The following is a 15,478-nucleotide window of genomic DNA, read 5'->3' as shown; positions in this document are numbered from 1 at the left end:
CGTGAGGCCCCTCAGTCGGGGCGGCGCGACCACCCAATACCGCGGAGCCGGGGCAGCCCACGGGGTCCCGGCCCTGGGGTCCCGGTCCCTCGGGTCCCAGCCCTCGGGATCCCGGCCCTCTGGGAGTCCCAGCCCACGGGATGCTGATTCCTGAGGTCCCAGCCCCTCGCGGGTCCCAGCCCCTCGGGGGTCCCGGCCCCTCGGGGGTCTCAGCCCCTCGGGGGTCCCAGTCCGTCGGGGGCTCCAGCCAGGGGGGTCTCAGCCCTTCGTGGGTGCAGATCGCCCACAGGGCCACTTGTTCCCTGTGTCCTTGGTGGGTCCCAGTGCCCAGGGGTCCCCTTGGGCAACGGGGTCAGAGGCCCCTGCGGAACCGGCTGGCCCCGGTCCCTGCTACACCCCACCAGCCACGTGTGCCCTGGGGCTGGGGCAAAGGCGTGGGGACACGGAAGCAGCGTTCCTTCCCCTTTCCCCAAAAAGCTGCTATGCAAAGGGCTGGCAGCCACGGCAGCGCGGCAGCCACGGCATGGCCAGGAGCGTGGTGGTGCTCCTCTGGGGTGAGTGCCCGGGCACGGGCCGTGGGGCTGGCAGGGGACCTGATGCCATGGGGATGGGCGCCTGGATCCCTCCCTGCTTCGGGAAGCAGTGGGTTGAGGCAGAATCCAGTGGCACTGGCCAGCCCGTGGCAGGGAGCGCGGGGTGGCTGCGGGGTCCCCTAAGGTCCCCAATGCCGGCAGAGCCAGCCCACGGGGCTGCACGCCCAGCACGCCCAGCACGCCCAGCACTGTGGGCTGGGGTGGCCAGTGGGAACAGGGCGGTGGGGATGGCAATGCGGGGACAGGCGTTACAGGGGTGAAGATGTGGGGACTGACACCATGTGGCTGGGGTGCCTGTGGGGGTGGGGACATGGGGATGGGGCTGTGGAGATGGGGACATAGAGCTGAGCACTGTAGGGATGGGGACAGGTGCCATAGGAATGGGGCCATGGGGATGGGGCCATGGAGATGGGGCTGTGGAGGGGGCAGACATGTCCCTGTGACCTGTGCCAGCTCGGGGTAGCCATGGCACACAGATGTGATGCGTGGGTGGCTCTGATGCAGACATGTCCCCTGGGCTCTGCTGGGTGCCCTGGGGGACCATTCCCATGGCCTTTCCCATGGGTGCCAGTGACCCTGTAGGGACAGCTTGGGGACAGCCCCCACAGCCCCGTCCCCTGAGTGCTGGTGTCCCCGTGGCAGCAGTCCCCACCCAGCCCCTCTTCCCTTCTCCCTTCCAGCCCAAGCCCTTGGCCTCGCTGGTGAGTCCTCGCTGCCGGTCCCCAACCCTGCTGTCCCCAGGCACCCCGGGTGGCCTGGCAGCCTGGCATCCCCTGTCACCCCGCAGGCACCCAGCTCAGCCAGCTCACGCTGGATCCTCCCTGGACGCCGGTGTTCCAGACTGAGATGGTGATGCTGACTTGCCGGGGCTCCAGTATGCCTGGCCACACTTACTGGTACATCAACAATAGGCTGTGGTGGCAGGAAGGATCTGACCGCATCCGTGCCTCCAAAGACTACCCCGGCAGCGGCAGCTACCAGTGCCGCGGCCCCAGTGCTGAGCTCAGCCCCCCCATCACCCTCAGCTTCTCAAATGGTGAGGGGCAGGATTGGTGCTCTCATCTTGACACCTGCAGGTGTCCCCAGGGCTCTGGGTGGGCTCCATTTCACAGCCTCTTGCCCCTCATGTGACAGGAGCCCATCCTGTGCACCCAGGTGCATCTGTGTGCACGCTGGCTGCATCGCTTGCGCATCACTGGGTGCAATCCCCATGCATGCTGGTGCATCCCCCTGCACACCAATGCCTCCCCATGCAATGGGAGCCCACTGGCTGCATCCCTGTGCCCCAGCTGCCACAGCCTTCTCTTGCAGACTGGCTGATACTGCAGGTGCCGGCGCAGACGCTGCTGGAAGGGGACAGGCTGCAGCTGCGCTGCCGGGGCTGGAAGGACAAGCACATCAGCCAGGTGCAGTTCTTCCATGAGCGGGATGTGCTGAAGGGTCCCACCCTGGGGGCTGAGCTGTACCTGCAGCCCCTGCAGCTGCACCACAGCGGGCACTACCACTGCCAGGCTGTGGTGCAGTACTTATTAGCAGGGTGGCAGAAATCGGCACCGGTAATGGTGACAGTGCAAGGTGAGCACCCACTCCCCTCACCCACCCAGTGTGGTGCAGCCTCCCTGCCCCTACCTAGCAGGCTCGGGGTCACCGTCGCCCCCCCGGCTCCTTCCCAGAGCTCTTCTCGGTGCCAGTGCTGCGCCTGGAGGGCCCGGCCGAGATCACGGAGGGAAGCCCCCTGGCCCTGAACTGCTCCAGCCACTCCAGCCCCCTGCGGCCCCCTGCCCACCTCCAGTACATCTTCTACAAGGACAGGGTGGTAGTTGGGGGGCCCCAGGGCTCCCCCCAGCTCCAGCTGCTGGCGGTGGGGCTGTCTCACTCAGGGAACTACTACTGCGAAGTGTGGACAGAGACAGCCAGCGTGTGGAAACACAGTGCCCCAGTCACTGTCACCGTGTACAGTGAGTGTGCAGGAGGGATGGGGGTGTACCAGGCCTGGGTAGCCCCCCCAGGTCCCCCTCATCCCTTCCCAGGTCCCTCCATCCCTCACCACACCCTTCTGTCCCTCCCTGGGGTCCCCCCACCCCTGCCTGGGTCTCCACTCGCTCTTCTGGCCCCCCCATCCCTCCCTGGGGTCCCCCCTCTCCACGGGTTGCGGTCCCCTGTCCCTGCCCATCTCCTCCCCGCAGGGGTCCCAGTCTCAGGGGTGTCCCTGGTGGCGCAGCCCCCCGGGGGGCAGGTGGTGGAGGGCAACCGCCTGGTGCTGAACTGCTCGGTGGCCGTGGGGACGGGGCCCCTCTCCTTCTCCTGGCACCGGCAGGGCTCAGCCACACCGCTGGCCGTGGGCCCCCGCTACGAGCTCCACGCCGCGGGGCGCCAGGATAGCGGCCGCTACCACTGCTCCGTCACCGATGGCAGCACCACAGCTGACAGCCCGCCGCTGCAGGTCACCGTCCTGGGTGAGCAGGACCCTCCGGCTTGGGGTGCCCCCCACCCGCAGCATCGGCTGGTCCCACGCCGGGGAGCAGCCGCTGCTCTGACCCTGGCACTGTCCCTCTGCCTGGCAGTGCCGGTGGCCGGTGCTGCCATTGCGATGGCAAGGACGGAGCCGTCGGTGCTGGCGGGTGAAAACCTCAACCTGAGCTGCTCGGTGCGGGCAGGCACCGCACCCGTGAACTTCACCTGGCTGCGGGACAGGCAGGAGCTGGGCTGGGGGCCCCTTCTGTCCCTGGGGGCCGTGGGGCCTGAGCATGCCGGCACCTACCAGTGCCTGGCCACCAACAGCCTGGGCACCCACCGCGTCTTCTGGGCGCGCAGCCCGGTGCTCACCCTCTCTGTGGTGCTGCCGGGACAGGGATGGCAGCATCAGGGCACAGGTGGGGGTCGCACTCATCCCCCCCGTCCCCGGGTCCCTGTGGGGGTCCACCCCCCGGCGTCAGGGCTGACACAGGCTCATCTCCGCTCCGTCCCCAGCCATGGCCACGGGGCTCAGCGTGCCCCTCCTGCTCCTGCTCGCTGCCGTGGGCTGGCAGCTCCGGCGCCGGCATCGTGCAGGTGGGTCATCTGCGCTGGGGGGCTGGGGGTCAGAGGTCCTGGGTGGGGTGAAAGACTCCCGCACCAGCTGGAGGAGGTGGATGGGGCTGCACCCAGTGTCCCCCGTCTTGGCTGGGGCTGAGCCCCCCAGTGCTCTTAGCTCCGGGGTGCTGGGGGGTAGTTTGGGGGTGCTCCCTGCTGGCAGCCCATGCTCCCCCATCTCATCTGGGTGTGCAGGGCTGAGCCCCTGGTACTGCCAGCCTGGGGTGCCAGCGGTCTAGGGGTCTGGGGGGGGGTCGCCTCTCCTTCCTGGCCATGCAGGGCTGAGCCCCAGGGCCCTTGGCTTGGGATCCCGGGGGTCCCTCACCACTGTCACCCTGGGAAGCCCCAGGGCCATTAATGCCCCTCTCTTGCCTTGCAGCCACCAGGAGAAGCCAGGGCAGGTGAGTGGGCAAGGGGGTCCAGCTGCAAAGCCCCTTCCCCCAGGGCTGGGACAGCCCCCTCCCCAGACAACCCATTGTCCCCGCAGGGACCCCACTGCCCCCCCGGAGCCTGAGGGTCACCTGCCAGAGCCCGCAGCCCACCCCAGGGTGCTGAAGAACAAGGAGGTGGAGGACGAGGAGGTGCTGTACACCCATGTTGTGGTCACCAAGCAGGGTGAGGGTGAGTACAGTGAGTAAGGGGACAGGGGACGCCACCCGCGTGTGCCACCACCCACAGCCTGCGCCCCTGAACCGATTCTCTTCCAGGCACATCAGCATCTCGGCCCCCCTGGGGCTCCCCCCATCCCCCACCCCCATGGGAGCCACCTGTCACGTACGCGGTGCTGCCGGGTCCCCATGCACAGCCACAACTCCCGAGTGACATCTACGAGAACATCCCGTGACACCAGGGACACCGCCCCTGCACTGGTGCATGCTGGTGTCCCCACCAGTGGGCACCCACGGGTGTGTCCCCCCCCACATACCCTGGGAAACCCCCTGGACACAAACCCCACGGCTGCCATGGGGCGCCCACTCAGCTCGGGGCCCGATCCGGATCAGCAGAGCCCAACTCGAGTTGGGGGGGGGATCCTGTGTGGGGCTACACAGTGACCCCAGTGCTCCCCATTCCCCCTCCCAGCACCCTCAGGGGCTCCCTGTTCCCCCTCCCAGTCCTCCCCCTTCCTGCCAAGACTCCCCAGTGCTGCCAGCAATCCCCTGCTCCCCCTGCAGCGGGACCCCCAAAGCCTGAGGAGCCCCCAGGGCCCCCCCCAGGCTCAGAGGTGCTGGGTTCTTGCTACTGGTCCCCTCCCCACCGAGGGTGCTGGGGGATTCTTTGCAGGGCCACAGCAGGGCACAGGAGCCGTTCCCATGGTATTGCCCCCAAAATACAGGTTTTTTTAGTTAAATGGGGAAATGGTGGGGTTTTTCTTCCACAGAAGCATCTCCTCTGCCCAGAAACACACAGCAGCTGCTGCTGGGCACTGGTTTTACCATCTCCAGCCCCACCGTCCCCCTGTCCCCATGGCTCTGTCCCCATCAGATGGTGCCACCATCCCCAAGGGGTCCCTGTCCCCAGCAGGACACGGTGCCACTGTCCCTGTCGAGCACCCAGCCCTGCTGGCAGCTGCCATCATCACTGTCCCCACACCGTGTCCAGCCCCACCAGCAGCCGGTGCCATCGTCACCATGCCATTACAACAAACCCTCCTGCTCTGTTTACACTGGTGCTGCTTTACTGGGTGAGGGGACACAGCACCATGTGCCCCAGGCAGCTCCAGCCCCACGCTGGCTCAGGAGGTCCCAGCACAGCAGCAGTACTCAGGCTGTGCCAGTGCCTGGTCGGGAGGCAGTTCGGGGCCAAACCCAGCCATTTCCAGGGGGGAAAAGCTCCAGTTCTCCATCACAGTCCTGGGGGAGGGAATGGGGGGGGGCATAGGGGCGTCCCCAGCTGCTGGGGGGGCATAGGGCAACGAGGAACGTCTGTGGCACGGCAGCAGGACACAGTCAGGAATGCTTCATCTGGAGGGTTTCATACATCTCCTGGCTCTCACCGCTGAGCCCCTGCATGGGAGAGGGGGTTACAGGGTGCTCACCCCCACCTCACAACGGCCACCCCCCTCCAGGCTATCACCCCACTACGGGGGCTTCGCACCCAACATCTGCCCCAGGGAAGGGCCCTGGGCTGTTATGGAGTGGGGGGCTGCACCCAAGGTGGGTGCTCCCAGGGGGGGAATGGGGGACAGGGCACCCTCCCCCAGGTAACAGCGCACGTGGGATACAGCACCAGGGTGAGGCATCCCTACGGGGCGGGACACCCAGTGGGATACAGGCACCCCACCAGGGGACACAGCCATAGGTAGGGCCCCCCCCAGGACAGGACCCCCTCCCAGAATGCATCACCCCCAGGCTGACTTACTGCATAGACAGCTTCTTCCTTCTGCTCCAGGAAAGAGAAAGAGAAAGAGAAAGAGCTGAGGGGGGGCAGGATGAGGGACACGGACACACAGGCACCCCTGTCCTGCTCTGCCCTCCCCCCCCCCAATCCCTGGCGAAGTGGGGGGAAGCCATGAGGTTTCCTGGATTTCTTCCCCTCCCAGCCCAAGACCACCAGAGCCCTCCCCCCAGCCAATTCCCCTTTGCTTTCCCCTTCCGCAGCTACAGCATCAGCTAGGGTGGGTGCTGGCTGAGGGGGCCCGTCCCTCCCAGGGTACCCCAGCCCCAAACCACCCAGAGTCCTGGCTGCCCTTTGCTACCTCCTTGCCGGCTCCCTGCTGCGATGCTCGGTGAACCAGGAACTGCAGGGGGGCGAAGGGATTGCCCGAAATAAAAAATAAACAAAAGAAAGAAATAAGAGGAAAAAGCCTCAGCGTAGGTGGGGAAGCCCTGGGAGCTGTGGCCTCCTGGGGGTCCCCCCCCAAAAAACAGGGTGTGCCAGGGGTTTAGCTGGTCCCTGAGATGAGGCTGGATCCTGGCACTCACCTTCAGGCGGCAATAGAGGACGGTGAGTACAATGCCATAGAGGAAGAGGATGGCATCCAGGACGTAGCAGATCTCCGGCTCCATCAGGGCCTCTGGGGACAATGGGAGGGTGGGAGGGTGTCCCAGGTCAGCATGGCCCCAGGATGGGTCCCGCACCCATCCTGGCTGCTGAGAGCTCAGCTCCGCCACCTCCAAGCATCACCACTTTCTGCGTGCTGCCAACAGCAGAGGGTCCCGGGGGATCCCAGGTGGCACCAACACCCCCTTGGATGGTGTTGGAGAGCACTGGAGCCCACCAGGACCTTCCCTGGGGTGCCCCTCCATAACACAAGGACCCTGGGAGGGGCCTTCAATGGATCCTGACTCACACCAAATGGCGAGTACGCGGTTCAGAGAGCCAGCCCAATGGCCATGCACCCACCCAGCTGCTCCCTATCCCCGCAGGACCCCCATCCCCACCTGTGGCCGGGGTCCACAGCAGCAGCAGGGCAGTGGCGAGCAGCAGGCGGGTGCCCATCCCTCCACGAGGCCCCGCGAGGTCCGGCCGGTCGGGGCTGTCGTGCCGCAATCAGCAACCGCAGAGAAGCGCCACCGCCACCCCTCCCCGGCCGGCTCGCACAGCCTCTGCTGGCTTCCCCCCTCCTCTGGCCCCGGTGGCACTGGGGAACTGGCCCGCGCAGCCGTCCCCACTTCCCACAATGGGCGGTGGGGATGTTGCTCAAGGGCCCAGCGAGCTGTCCCCGCCGTCCCCACGTGCCACCCGCCGTCCCTGTGCCCAGCCCCCCCTGGCCCTGGTGGTACCGCAGCTCCCTCCCTGCTGCGGTCAGCCACAGGGGCTGCAGGAGCACCCACCAGCCCCGGGGCGGACGAAGGCTGTCGGAGAAAGCCTGCAGGAATCAGCAGCACCCAAACCTGGGCTGCTGCAGGTGAAACTCTGTGGGTCCCCCCGGGCTCCTCCCGGCCATGGAGGGTCCTGCACCAGGGGGCTGCCACCACGGGAAGGGGAAGCTCTTGACCACAAGCCTCACATGGGAAAGGGAGGAGGGTTTCACCAGGCTTTGGCTGGATAAGGGAAGAGGCAGAGATGGGGCACTGGCCTGGAAGGACCCAGTTTATTCTTTATTTGACTCAGATGAAGAAGGGGGCACGGGGAGGGGGGGGGGGCAGGGGGACCTTTCTGCCCAGAGCAGCACACACAGCAGGAGATGGGCACAGCGGGGCTGGCACCTCACCGATCCACCTCCCCGAAGACGATGTCCTGTGTGCCTGCAGGAGGGAAAGAGGGGTCATAGCATGACCAGCCCCCCACAATGGGGCAGAAGCCCCCCCAGTAGCCATGGGAGCCCCCAGTCCAAGGATGGAACATACCAATAATGGCCACGACATCTGCCAGCATGTGGCCCTGCGACATCCGATCCAGACCCGCCTGAAGCAGAGCACAAGGGACCCCCATCAGTCCACAGCCCCCTCTCCAGAGCCCCCCAAGCACCCCCCACCCTGGCCCCAGGCCTGCCCAGGCAGGCAGGGACAGCTCCGCTTCCCGGGTTTGCGAAACAATAGTGAACACACAGGGCCTGGTGGGGCTCACTGCTTCCAGAGCGGGTGCTGTGGTGGCAGAGGGGCCCACACCACCACCCCTCGCCCGTGGTGGATGGGCAGACAGGGGAGGGGGTGCTGCCCCAGCCAGCGTGACCCGCTGGGGAGGAGCTGGGGGAAGCGGTCAGTTATCAGCAGAAAAAGGAAGCCAGCTCTAACGGCAGAGGCACGAGAGGCGAGCTGGGGTCACAGCAGATGCGCTGGGGCTGCGGCGGAGCAAGCCCAGCCAAGGAGAGCGGGAAAGAGCACTCATCCCAGGCTGCACTTGTCCCCTCCAGCCCAAATCCCACCCGCACCGCAGGTACCAGCATGGCGATGCCACCAGCCACCCCAGCCTCTCCTACCAGGTGAGCGAATCCAGGTGCCTTGATCTTGCAGCGGTAGGGGCGGCTGCTGCCGTCTGAGACAAGATAGACACCAAATTCGCCCTGCAAGGACACAGGAATGGGGTTGGTGACATGGTGACGCTGCTGGGGGGCTGAGGCTCTGCATCCCAGCCGCACTGTCCAGCCCTCAAACATCAGTCTGGTACAAGAGCAGAGTCTTGGGGACAGGACAGCCCACCCAGTCAGTGACACAAGCAGCACAACGTCCCCAGAGAGTGGCACAGGACACCTTTCACCACAATAGAGCCCACTGTCCCCGTAACGCTATGAGAAGTTGCACCTTGGGGGCCTCAATGGCTGTGTAGGTGGCTCCAGGGGGCACCTGGTAGCCCTCCGTGTAGAGCTTGAAGTGATGGATCAGGGACTCCATGGACGTCTGTGGAGAGAGGAGGGCGCAGTCACCAAGGGCGAGCAGCCCTGTGCAGGCAAGAAACACTGCCCGTCTCTGCCTGCGCCTCGGCAGCTGGTGACAGAGAGCAAAGCGTGGGAACCAGGGTGGTGGCCACGTTCATATGGCCACTGGCCATAACAAGCATGTGGAATGACGAGGCAGGGCACTGCCAGATCTCTTCCATGCCGGCTTCTGCTCTACCAGCACCTGCCCTCACCAGAGTGGCTTTTTGGCCAAGCTGGGCTGGGCAAGGAAGAGCCAGGGCAGGGAGATTCCCTTCTGCTGCACGGGGCCAGGCTGCTGCAGAGCTCAGGCGCAGCTTCAGCAGGCAGCGAACCCCCCCGGCACAAAGCCGTGCTGCCTGCCCAGACGCTGCCAGACCCGGCAGGGACAGCACACAGCAGGCCAGGCAGTCCCCAGCTGAGCCAGGGAACAGACGCAGCAGCAAATAACATCAGCAAAAGCCTCAGCGGAAGCATCTGACATGCCCAACAGCGTTTCCTGCTCGCCAGCACCAACGCGCAGCCAGCAGCGAGGCCCGGTGGGGGAAGGCAGCATGTTTACCTTCATTTCTGCCCGCTTCGGAGGGGAGACTTTGGCATCATCTACTTTGATCTCCCCCTCAGGCATCTTGTTGAGGCACTGGAGGATGATACGGAGGGACTGTCGCATCTCTTCCACACGGCACAAGTACCTGTGGGACCCCCACGCGGCTCAGGACCCCATGCCCAGCATAGTGGGTGCCCCATGGGGAAGCCACAGCCTCATCACAGTGGAGGTGTGACCTCCCCACAGTGGAGGTGTGACCCTGCCAAGGCCTCCCGCAGCCCCCGGCAGAGACAGCACGTGGTTCACCTGTCATAGCAGTCGCCCCGGGAGCCGATGGGGACGTCGAACTCCACCTGGTCATAGACGTCGTAGGGCTGGGTCTTGCGCAGATCCCAGTGGATCCCCGAGCCCCGGAGCATCACCCCACTAGGTGGAGGGAGGTGGGTGAGCAGCCCCACGCCAGCTCCCGGCCCTCCCCACACCCCAAAATGGACCCTGACACAGGGGAAAGAAGCAGCCACATATCCCCCGCCCGCACACTCCCCACAGCCCTGAGCAGCAGCCACAGGATGGCGGCTCAGGGACATCAGGCGAGTAAAGCCAGGCAGGACACAGTGTCACAGCTCTTGCCAAGCTGTGGTCACCGGAGAGCCGCCATCAGGCCCCGAGGCAGCTCCAATCAGCCATGGGGACTCCTGCAGTCAGGGCTGAGACCTTCAGACACAGCTGGGCAGTGGCAGGAGGCTGATCCACCCCCTGCCAGGCATCCCTGGGAGCCACAGGACCCACCTGAACCCATAGTTGAGAGCCTCCTCTGCCGTTATCACCCCAATGTCAATGGTGCGGTTCTTCCAGATGCGGTTGTTTGTGAGCATCTGCAGGCAGCAAGGTGTTAGTCACCCGTCCCTCGCACCAGCTGCCCTCCCCAGCTGCACACCCTCTTTCCTGACCTGTGTCACCTTGTCACTACTGCCACAGGAGGAATAACCCCGTGCTGCCCGTGCCCAGGGGATAGGCAACGCAAGACTCCAGCCCTCAGAGTGCTGGGAAATGGGGACTGTCCCTCTCTCCCAGGTTTCAAGCAGAAGTCTGGCTCCCATCCTGCTCACCTCCTCCACCTCGTCTATCCGCATGGAGAAATTCTTCACAAACTCATAAATGTCATCCATCAGCCCCAGGGGCAAGTCCTGCACAGGAAGAGAGGGACGTCAGCCCACGCACAGCCAGCGGCACTGGGGACGCGGGCAGGGAGGCAGGGGAAGGGTGGTCACCCATCCAGGGACACCTCGCACATCCCCGCCAGATGGGAAGGGCTCTGCAGGAGCCACGGTACAGCACAGCCACCCTTACCTGGTGCACCCCACCGGGGCGGATGTAGGCGGCGTGCATCCGTGCCCCTGAGACCCGCTCGTAGAACTCAAACATCTGTGAGGACAGAGGAGAGCCCACTGCTCCAGCGCATGGCCCCGCGGGCAGCACCGAGCCACAGATTTGCCCCTATGCCAATCCCCCGGTGTGGCTGTGCTGCACTTTACCTTCTCCCTCTCCTCAAACATCCAGAAAAAGGGGGTCATGGCCCCAATATCCAGTGCGTGTGTGGTCACAGCCATGATGTGGTTGAGCAGCCGGGTTATCTCTGCGAAAAGGACTGGGGGCAGAGAGGGCACAGGTGGCTGAGCACCTCGGGCCTTGTGCCCCCTCCTTGGGGAGAGCAAACAGGGGCTGAGCCCCTAGAAAGCTGAGAGCTATGAGCTCTCAGCAGGGCAGGCAGGACTGCCTGCCTCCGGGATGGGAGCCTCACAGAAACAGTGTGGGGACGTGCAGGTACGCCCTCACCTCGGATCCACTGAGCCCGCAGGGGCGGGCGGATGTTGAGCAGCTTCTCTACGGCCAGGGAATAGGCCTGCTCGTTGCACATCATGGAGACATAGTCGAGACGGTCAAAGTAGGGCAGTGCCTGCCAAAAGAAATGTCCCTGAGTGGCGGCAGCTGGCACCTGCAGCCGGGTAGCAAACACCCAGGACTGATGGAGAGCACTCAGAAGCTTCACCGCAGCTGGGGAGTGCTGGGATGCAGCCACCAGGCGCAGCGTCCTCCCAGTTCAGGGAGCACCAAGCATGACAGCAGCTGTAAACACAGCCCAGAAGCTCCAGCTCCAGGCTGGAGCGGACACATGGACAGCCCTGCCTTGGGATAAGGCATGAAGGAAGACAGAAAACATCCCTCTGCCAGTTTTCACAGACACTGCAAGGGCCCCAGTCCCTTGTGCATCCTCAGCTGAAAACTGTCACTGCCACACAGCTGAGCGTGGGCCCTGTCCTGAGCTGCAGCAGCCAGCCAAGGCAGTGCCCCCCCGACCAGTCCTGAGCTATTTCAAGCTCCATTTCTCCTGCCAACAGAAAGATTAAAATCCAATCAGGATAATAAATCAGTGGGGCTTGTTTACAAACCCTGCTGCAAAACCCAACAGGCAAATAATCCCTTCCCAGTGCACCAAGGAAGCTGCTGATGCACCCAATCACACAGCTGCAGACAGATGGACACCAACAACCCCTCAGCTCCTAGTTTTCTCACCGCAAAAGAACACCCCTGTCTCTCCCCAGACAGACACCAGCCCCTGGGATGGGGAAGCGTTGGGACCCCACTGTACCTTACCTGGAGGTACGTCTTGTACTCTATGAGCTTCTCAGTGCCTCGGTGCAGGAGGCCAATGTGGGGGTCACACTTCTTCACCGTCTCCCCGCTCAGCTCCATGACCAGCCGCAGGACCCCATGGGCAGCCGGGTGCTGAGGCCCAAAGTTTATGGTCAAACTTGAGACTTTCTTGTGAGCCAGAGGGTCCCTGTCTGCTCAGGTAGCAAAGAGGAGAGTCAGACAGGGAGGAACATCCACCCCCAGAGGCACCACTGCCCCCAGGAGTGCTCGGCCTTTCCCAGCAGCACAGGCACGCAGAGCGGATGCTGGACAGACGTTCAAGCCAAGCTCAGCGCTTGGCCGGACATCAGCAACACAGCGTCCCGACCGCCAGCTCCAGTCTCAGCTCAACGCAAGACCCCTGGGCCAGGTCCAAGGGCCTCCTGGGAGGCTCAGCCTGCGCTGACCGCTCTCCCCGGAGCGCAAGAAGCCAGGGAGGAGCCGGGGCTGCAGCAGAGACCAGGCACGGGGAGTTCTGCAGAACCAGCAAGGAGAACCAAGGAAGGAGAAGCTCAAAGCCTGTCACAGGAGCCCCTTGCAGCAGCTTAGGGGGGCACGGGTGGGGCTAAAGCTCCTAGCGGACTCGCCCCCTACACCCACATCCCTTGAAACCTGGGCACCCACGGGACACGCCGCAGAACAAGGCAGACCTGAGCCCCGCTGAGTCCTTGCAGGGCACTCCCCAGCCCCACGCGAGCCCCACTGGGCCCTGAGCACAGCCCACGCAGACCCGAGCACCCACAGGGCATCCGAGGAACGCCGGTCCGGCTCTGGAGCCCACTGAGCCCCCCGATGGCCCCCAGCACCCCTCCAGGGCTCACCCGCAGCCCCTGACACCCTTCCAGAGCCTCCAGATCCCCTCCAGGCCGCCCGAAGGGCTTCAGAGCACCCCCAGAGCCTCGGCTCGCTGCCCCGGGCCCACCCGGGGCCTCGGCCTCTCTCCCCAGGTTTTCCCCCGGGCCCAAGGGCCCCGGCCTCCCCCGCCAGGGCCCCTCACCGTTCCAGGGCGGCGGCACCCACTTCTCCGTCTCCTTGCTGGGGTACATGACGGCGCCGGCGTACTGCTGGGCCCACTCCACATCGGGCTGCCACTGGTGCGCCCTGCGGGACGGGGACGGGGACAGGCCGTGAGGGGGGGGGGGGACACCGGCCCTGCCGCCCCCAGCCGCGGCCTCCCGCCGCCGCCGCCCCCGGCCCCCCGCCGCTCTCACCGGGCCGGGGCCAGCCCCAGCCGCGCCGCTGCCCGCAGACCCGAAGGTGCCCGCAGCCGCCCGAGCGCCCGCAGCGCCGCCATCTTGCCCTTGGCACTGCGCGTGCGCCGCCCCCCCGCGCGGCCGCCAGGGGGCGGGGCCGGGCGCATGCGGGGGGCAGGCGGAGCCCTGCCGCGCCGCCGCGTTGGCTGCGGGCCGCACCGGCGCTGTTATTAAAGGCGACGGGAAACGGCCGTGGGCGATGCCGCCATCTTTGTGTCGGGCAGAGGCTGGCTGCGGGACGGGGTGGCCTCGTGGGAAGGGACGGAGGGGGCTGCGGCGGGCATGGGCATGTGGACGGAGGGGACGGGGTGAGCAGCATGTGGCGGGCGAAAGAGGAGCAAGGTGTCTTGGCGTGATGGCGGGGGGGCGTGTGTCCCCAGACCTCCCTGCTCAGGGGCCGCTGCAGCTGGGGGTGGCCCCTGCCGCCTTCTGTGACACCCACAGTGTCCCCGTGTGGGTGCTGGGGGGACAGGTACCGGGCTGCCATGAGGATGCTGGGTGGGGGTGACCAAAATAGTCCCGCATCCACCCTCGCCAAGCACACACACACACCCCACCCCTACCCCCACCGTTGGGGAGTTCCCAGACTCTGGCATCTGGACTTGGCCCCCCTGCCAGGGGACACGGGGACCATCCCGCTGTGCCAGGCCCCCCCATGTCCCCTGTGCCCCCCCCCATGTCCCCACAGCCGTGGGGTCATGCTGGTTCCCGTGGCCTTCTCCTGCATCACTGTCCCCAGTGACATCAGCAGCCAAACCCACGTCAAGGCTGTTCCTGAGGTCACACAGCGCAGCGTGAGTCATGGTGGCTGCGCAGGCCGATGCTGCCCAGATGTTGCCCACTGGCTGCCCCCCCTGGCATGGGGCCACCCTGCTGGGGCTGGGTCCAGCCTTGGGCAGGGGAGCTGGGCCAGGATGAGCCCCTGATGCTGAGCCCTTGCCAGCACCCAGGGGTGCCCCATGGCTCAGACAGCAGGCCTGTGGGGGATGCTGGAGCTGGGGATACTGAAGTTGGGGGGATGCTGGAGCAGGGGCTGCTGGAACTGGGAGATGCTGGAGCTGGGGATACTGGAGTTGGGGGGATGCTGGAGCTGTCAGATGACAGAGAGGGTGGATTCTGCATGTGGCAGATGCTGAAGGTGGCGGATGTTGGCCAGAGCAGATGTCAGACCCTGGGGATGCCAGCTGTGCTGGATGCCAGAGACAGCAGATGCTGCAGCCCGTGGGATGCTGGCTCCGGGGGATGCTGGAGCCTGGCGGATACTGCACGTGCTGGCTGCTGGCCACACAGGTGCCAAGGCCATGGTGAGCTCTCGGTGGGCTCCACATTCCCATGGCGGCACTGTTCCCGCACATGGGTGGGTGCTGGGCAGGTGCCGCCCCAGCCAGGCCCGGCTGTGGTGCCGGCGAGGTCCCGTGGGTGCAGCCCAGCACTGCTGGGGCACCAGCACAGAGGCTCTTTGTGCGGCAGCGCCGAGTGCCACCGGCTCCCTTTGTGCCAGGCCGCGTCACCCTGTTGTTCTCCCTGGGGTGGCGGGGATGGCACCGGCACCAGCACCAGCACCCTATGGCAGCACCCAGGGGACCCCCAGACAGGAGTGCTAAGGGGTGCTGGGGCAGGGAGGGCAGCTGGGCCCTGCCCCCTCGTTCTGAGAAGGGAGGAAGCAGGATGTGGCCCATGTCCTGCCCAGCTGGGCTGGGGTCCAGGAGGTGACTCGGGTGTGACACACGGGTGGCCCTGCTGGGAAGTGCGGACATGGGGAGGGGACAGACGGGCTGGCACCGGAAGGCTGGGACGAGGGGACAGGAAGGGATGGGGGGCAAAGGGATGAATGAAGAGGATGAGGATGGATGGGGCAGGAGTGGATGAAGAGCATGAGGAAGGATGGAAGAGACAGGATGGGAAAGGATGGAGGGGATGGGCAGGGATGGAGGGGACAAGGTGGGATGAGGAGGATAAAGAGGGATGAAAAGGACCAGCAAGGATAAAGGGGACAGAGCAGTGGGGTGCTAGGGGGCAGTGG

General features: G+C 65.5%; 3 protein-coding genes across 6 annotated transcripts; 1 reads left to right on the top strand and 2 right to left on the bottom strand.

Annotated features, from left to right (window-relative positions):
• Positions 1–156: 156 nt before the first annotated feature.
• On the top strand, positions 157–5,165 carry LOC308054855 (Fc receptor-like protein 2). Of its 4 annotated transcripts, XM_080368235.1 has the most exons (11): positions 160–554; positions 1,274–1,294; positions 1,389–1,629; positions 1,905–2,168; positions 2,267–2,551; positions 2,780–3,049; positions 3,158–3,466; positions 3,564–3,644; positions 4,045–4,066; positions 4,153–4,280; positions 4,373–5,165. In XM_080368235.1, exons 1-11 carry the CDS (start codon positions 483–485, stop codon positions 4,507–4,509), a joined length of 1,830 nt encoding a protein of 609 aa, XP_080224361.1. In that variant the 5' UTR covers positions 160–482; the 3' UTR covers positions 4,510–5,165. The 4 variants fall into 4 exon arrangements, 3 of the variants coding, with proteins under 3 accessions (XP_080224360.1, XP_080224361.1, XP_080224362.1); XM_080368234.1 differs by having other exon boundaries at positions 159–554; positions 2,267–3,049; XM_080368236.1 differs by having other exon boundaries at positions 1,381–1,629; positions 2,267–3,049.
• A 153-nt stretch (positions 5,166–5,318) lies between these two features.
• Positions 5,319–7,246, bottom strand: FCER1G (Fc epsilon receptor Ig). Its single transcript, XM_080368259.1, has 5 exons — positions 7,046–7,246; positions 6,587–6,678; positions 6,361–6,402; positions 6,024–6,044; positions 5,319–5,668 (listed from the first exon to the last, which is right to left on the bottom strand). Exons 1-5 carry the CDS (start codon positions 7,101–7,103, stop codon positions 5,612–5,614), a joined length of 270 nt encoding a protein of 89 aa, XP_080224385.1. The 5' UTR covers positions 7,104–7,246; the 3' UTR covers positions 5,319–5,611.
• A 425-nt stretch (positions 7,247–7,671) lies between these two features.
• Positions 7,672–13,554, bottom strand: NDUFS2 (NADH:ubiquinone oxidoreductase core subunit S2). Its single transcript, XM_080368251.1, has 14 exons — positions 13,414–13,554; positions 13,200–13,303; positions 12,164–12,354; positions 11,345–11,465; positions 11,044–11,156; positions 10,859–10,933; positions 10,618–10,695; positions 10,298–10,383; positions 9,815–9,934; positions 9,524–9,653; positions 8,849–8,944; positions 8,527–8,610; positions 7,955–8,012; positions 7,672–7,852 (listed from the first exon to the last, which is right to left on the bottom strand). The coding sequence occupies exons 1-14, from the start codon at positions 13,494–13,496 to the stop codon at positions 7,815–7,817; spliced, it is 1,377 nt and encodes a 458-aa protein (XP_080224377.1). The 5' UTR covers positions 13,497–13,554; the 3' UTR covers positions 7,672–7,814.
• Positions 13,555–15,478: the final 1,924 nt, after the last annotated feature.

Source organism: Falco punctatus (assembly GCF_963210335.1).
Source record: "Falco punctatus genome assembly, chromosome: 18".
NCBI classification, from domain to species: domain Eukaryota; kingdom Metazoa; phylum Chordata; class Aves; order Falconiformes; family Falconidae; genus Falco; species Falco punctatus.
Note: the sequence above shows the minus strand (reverse complement) of the source record. Positions and strands in the feature narration are given on the sequence as shown.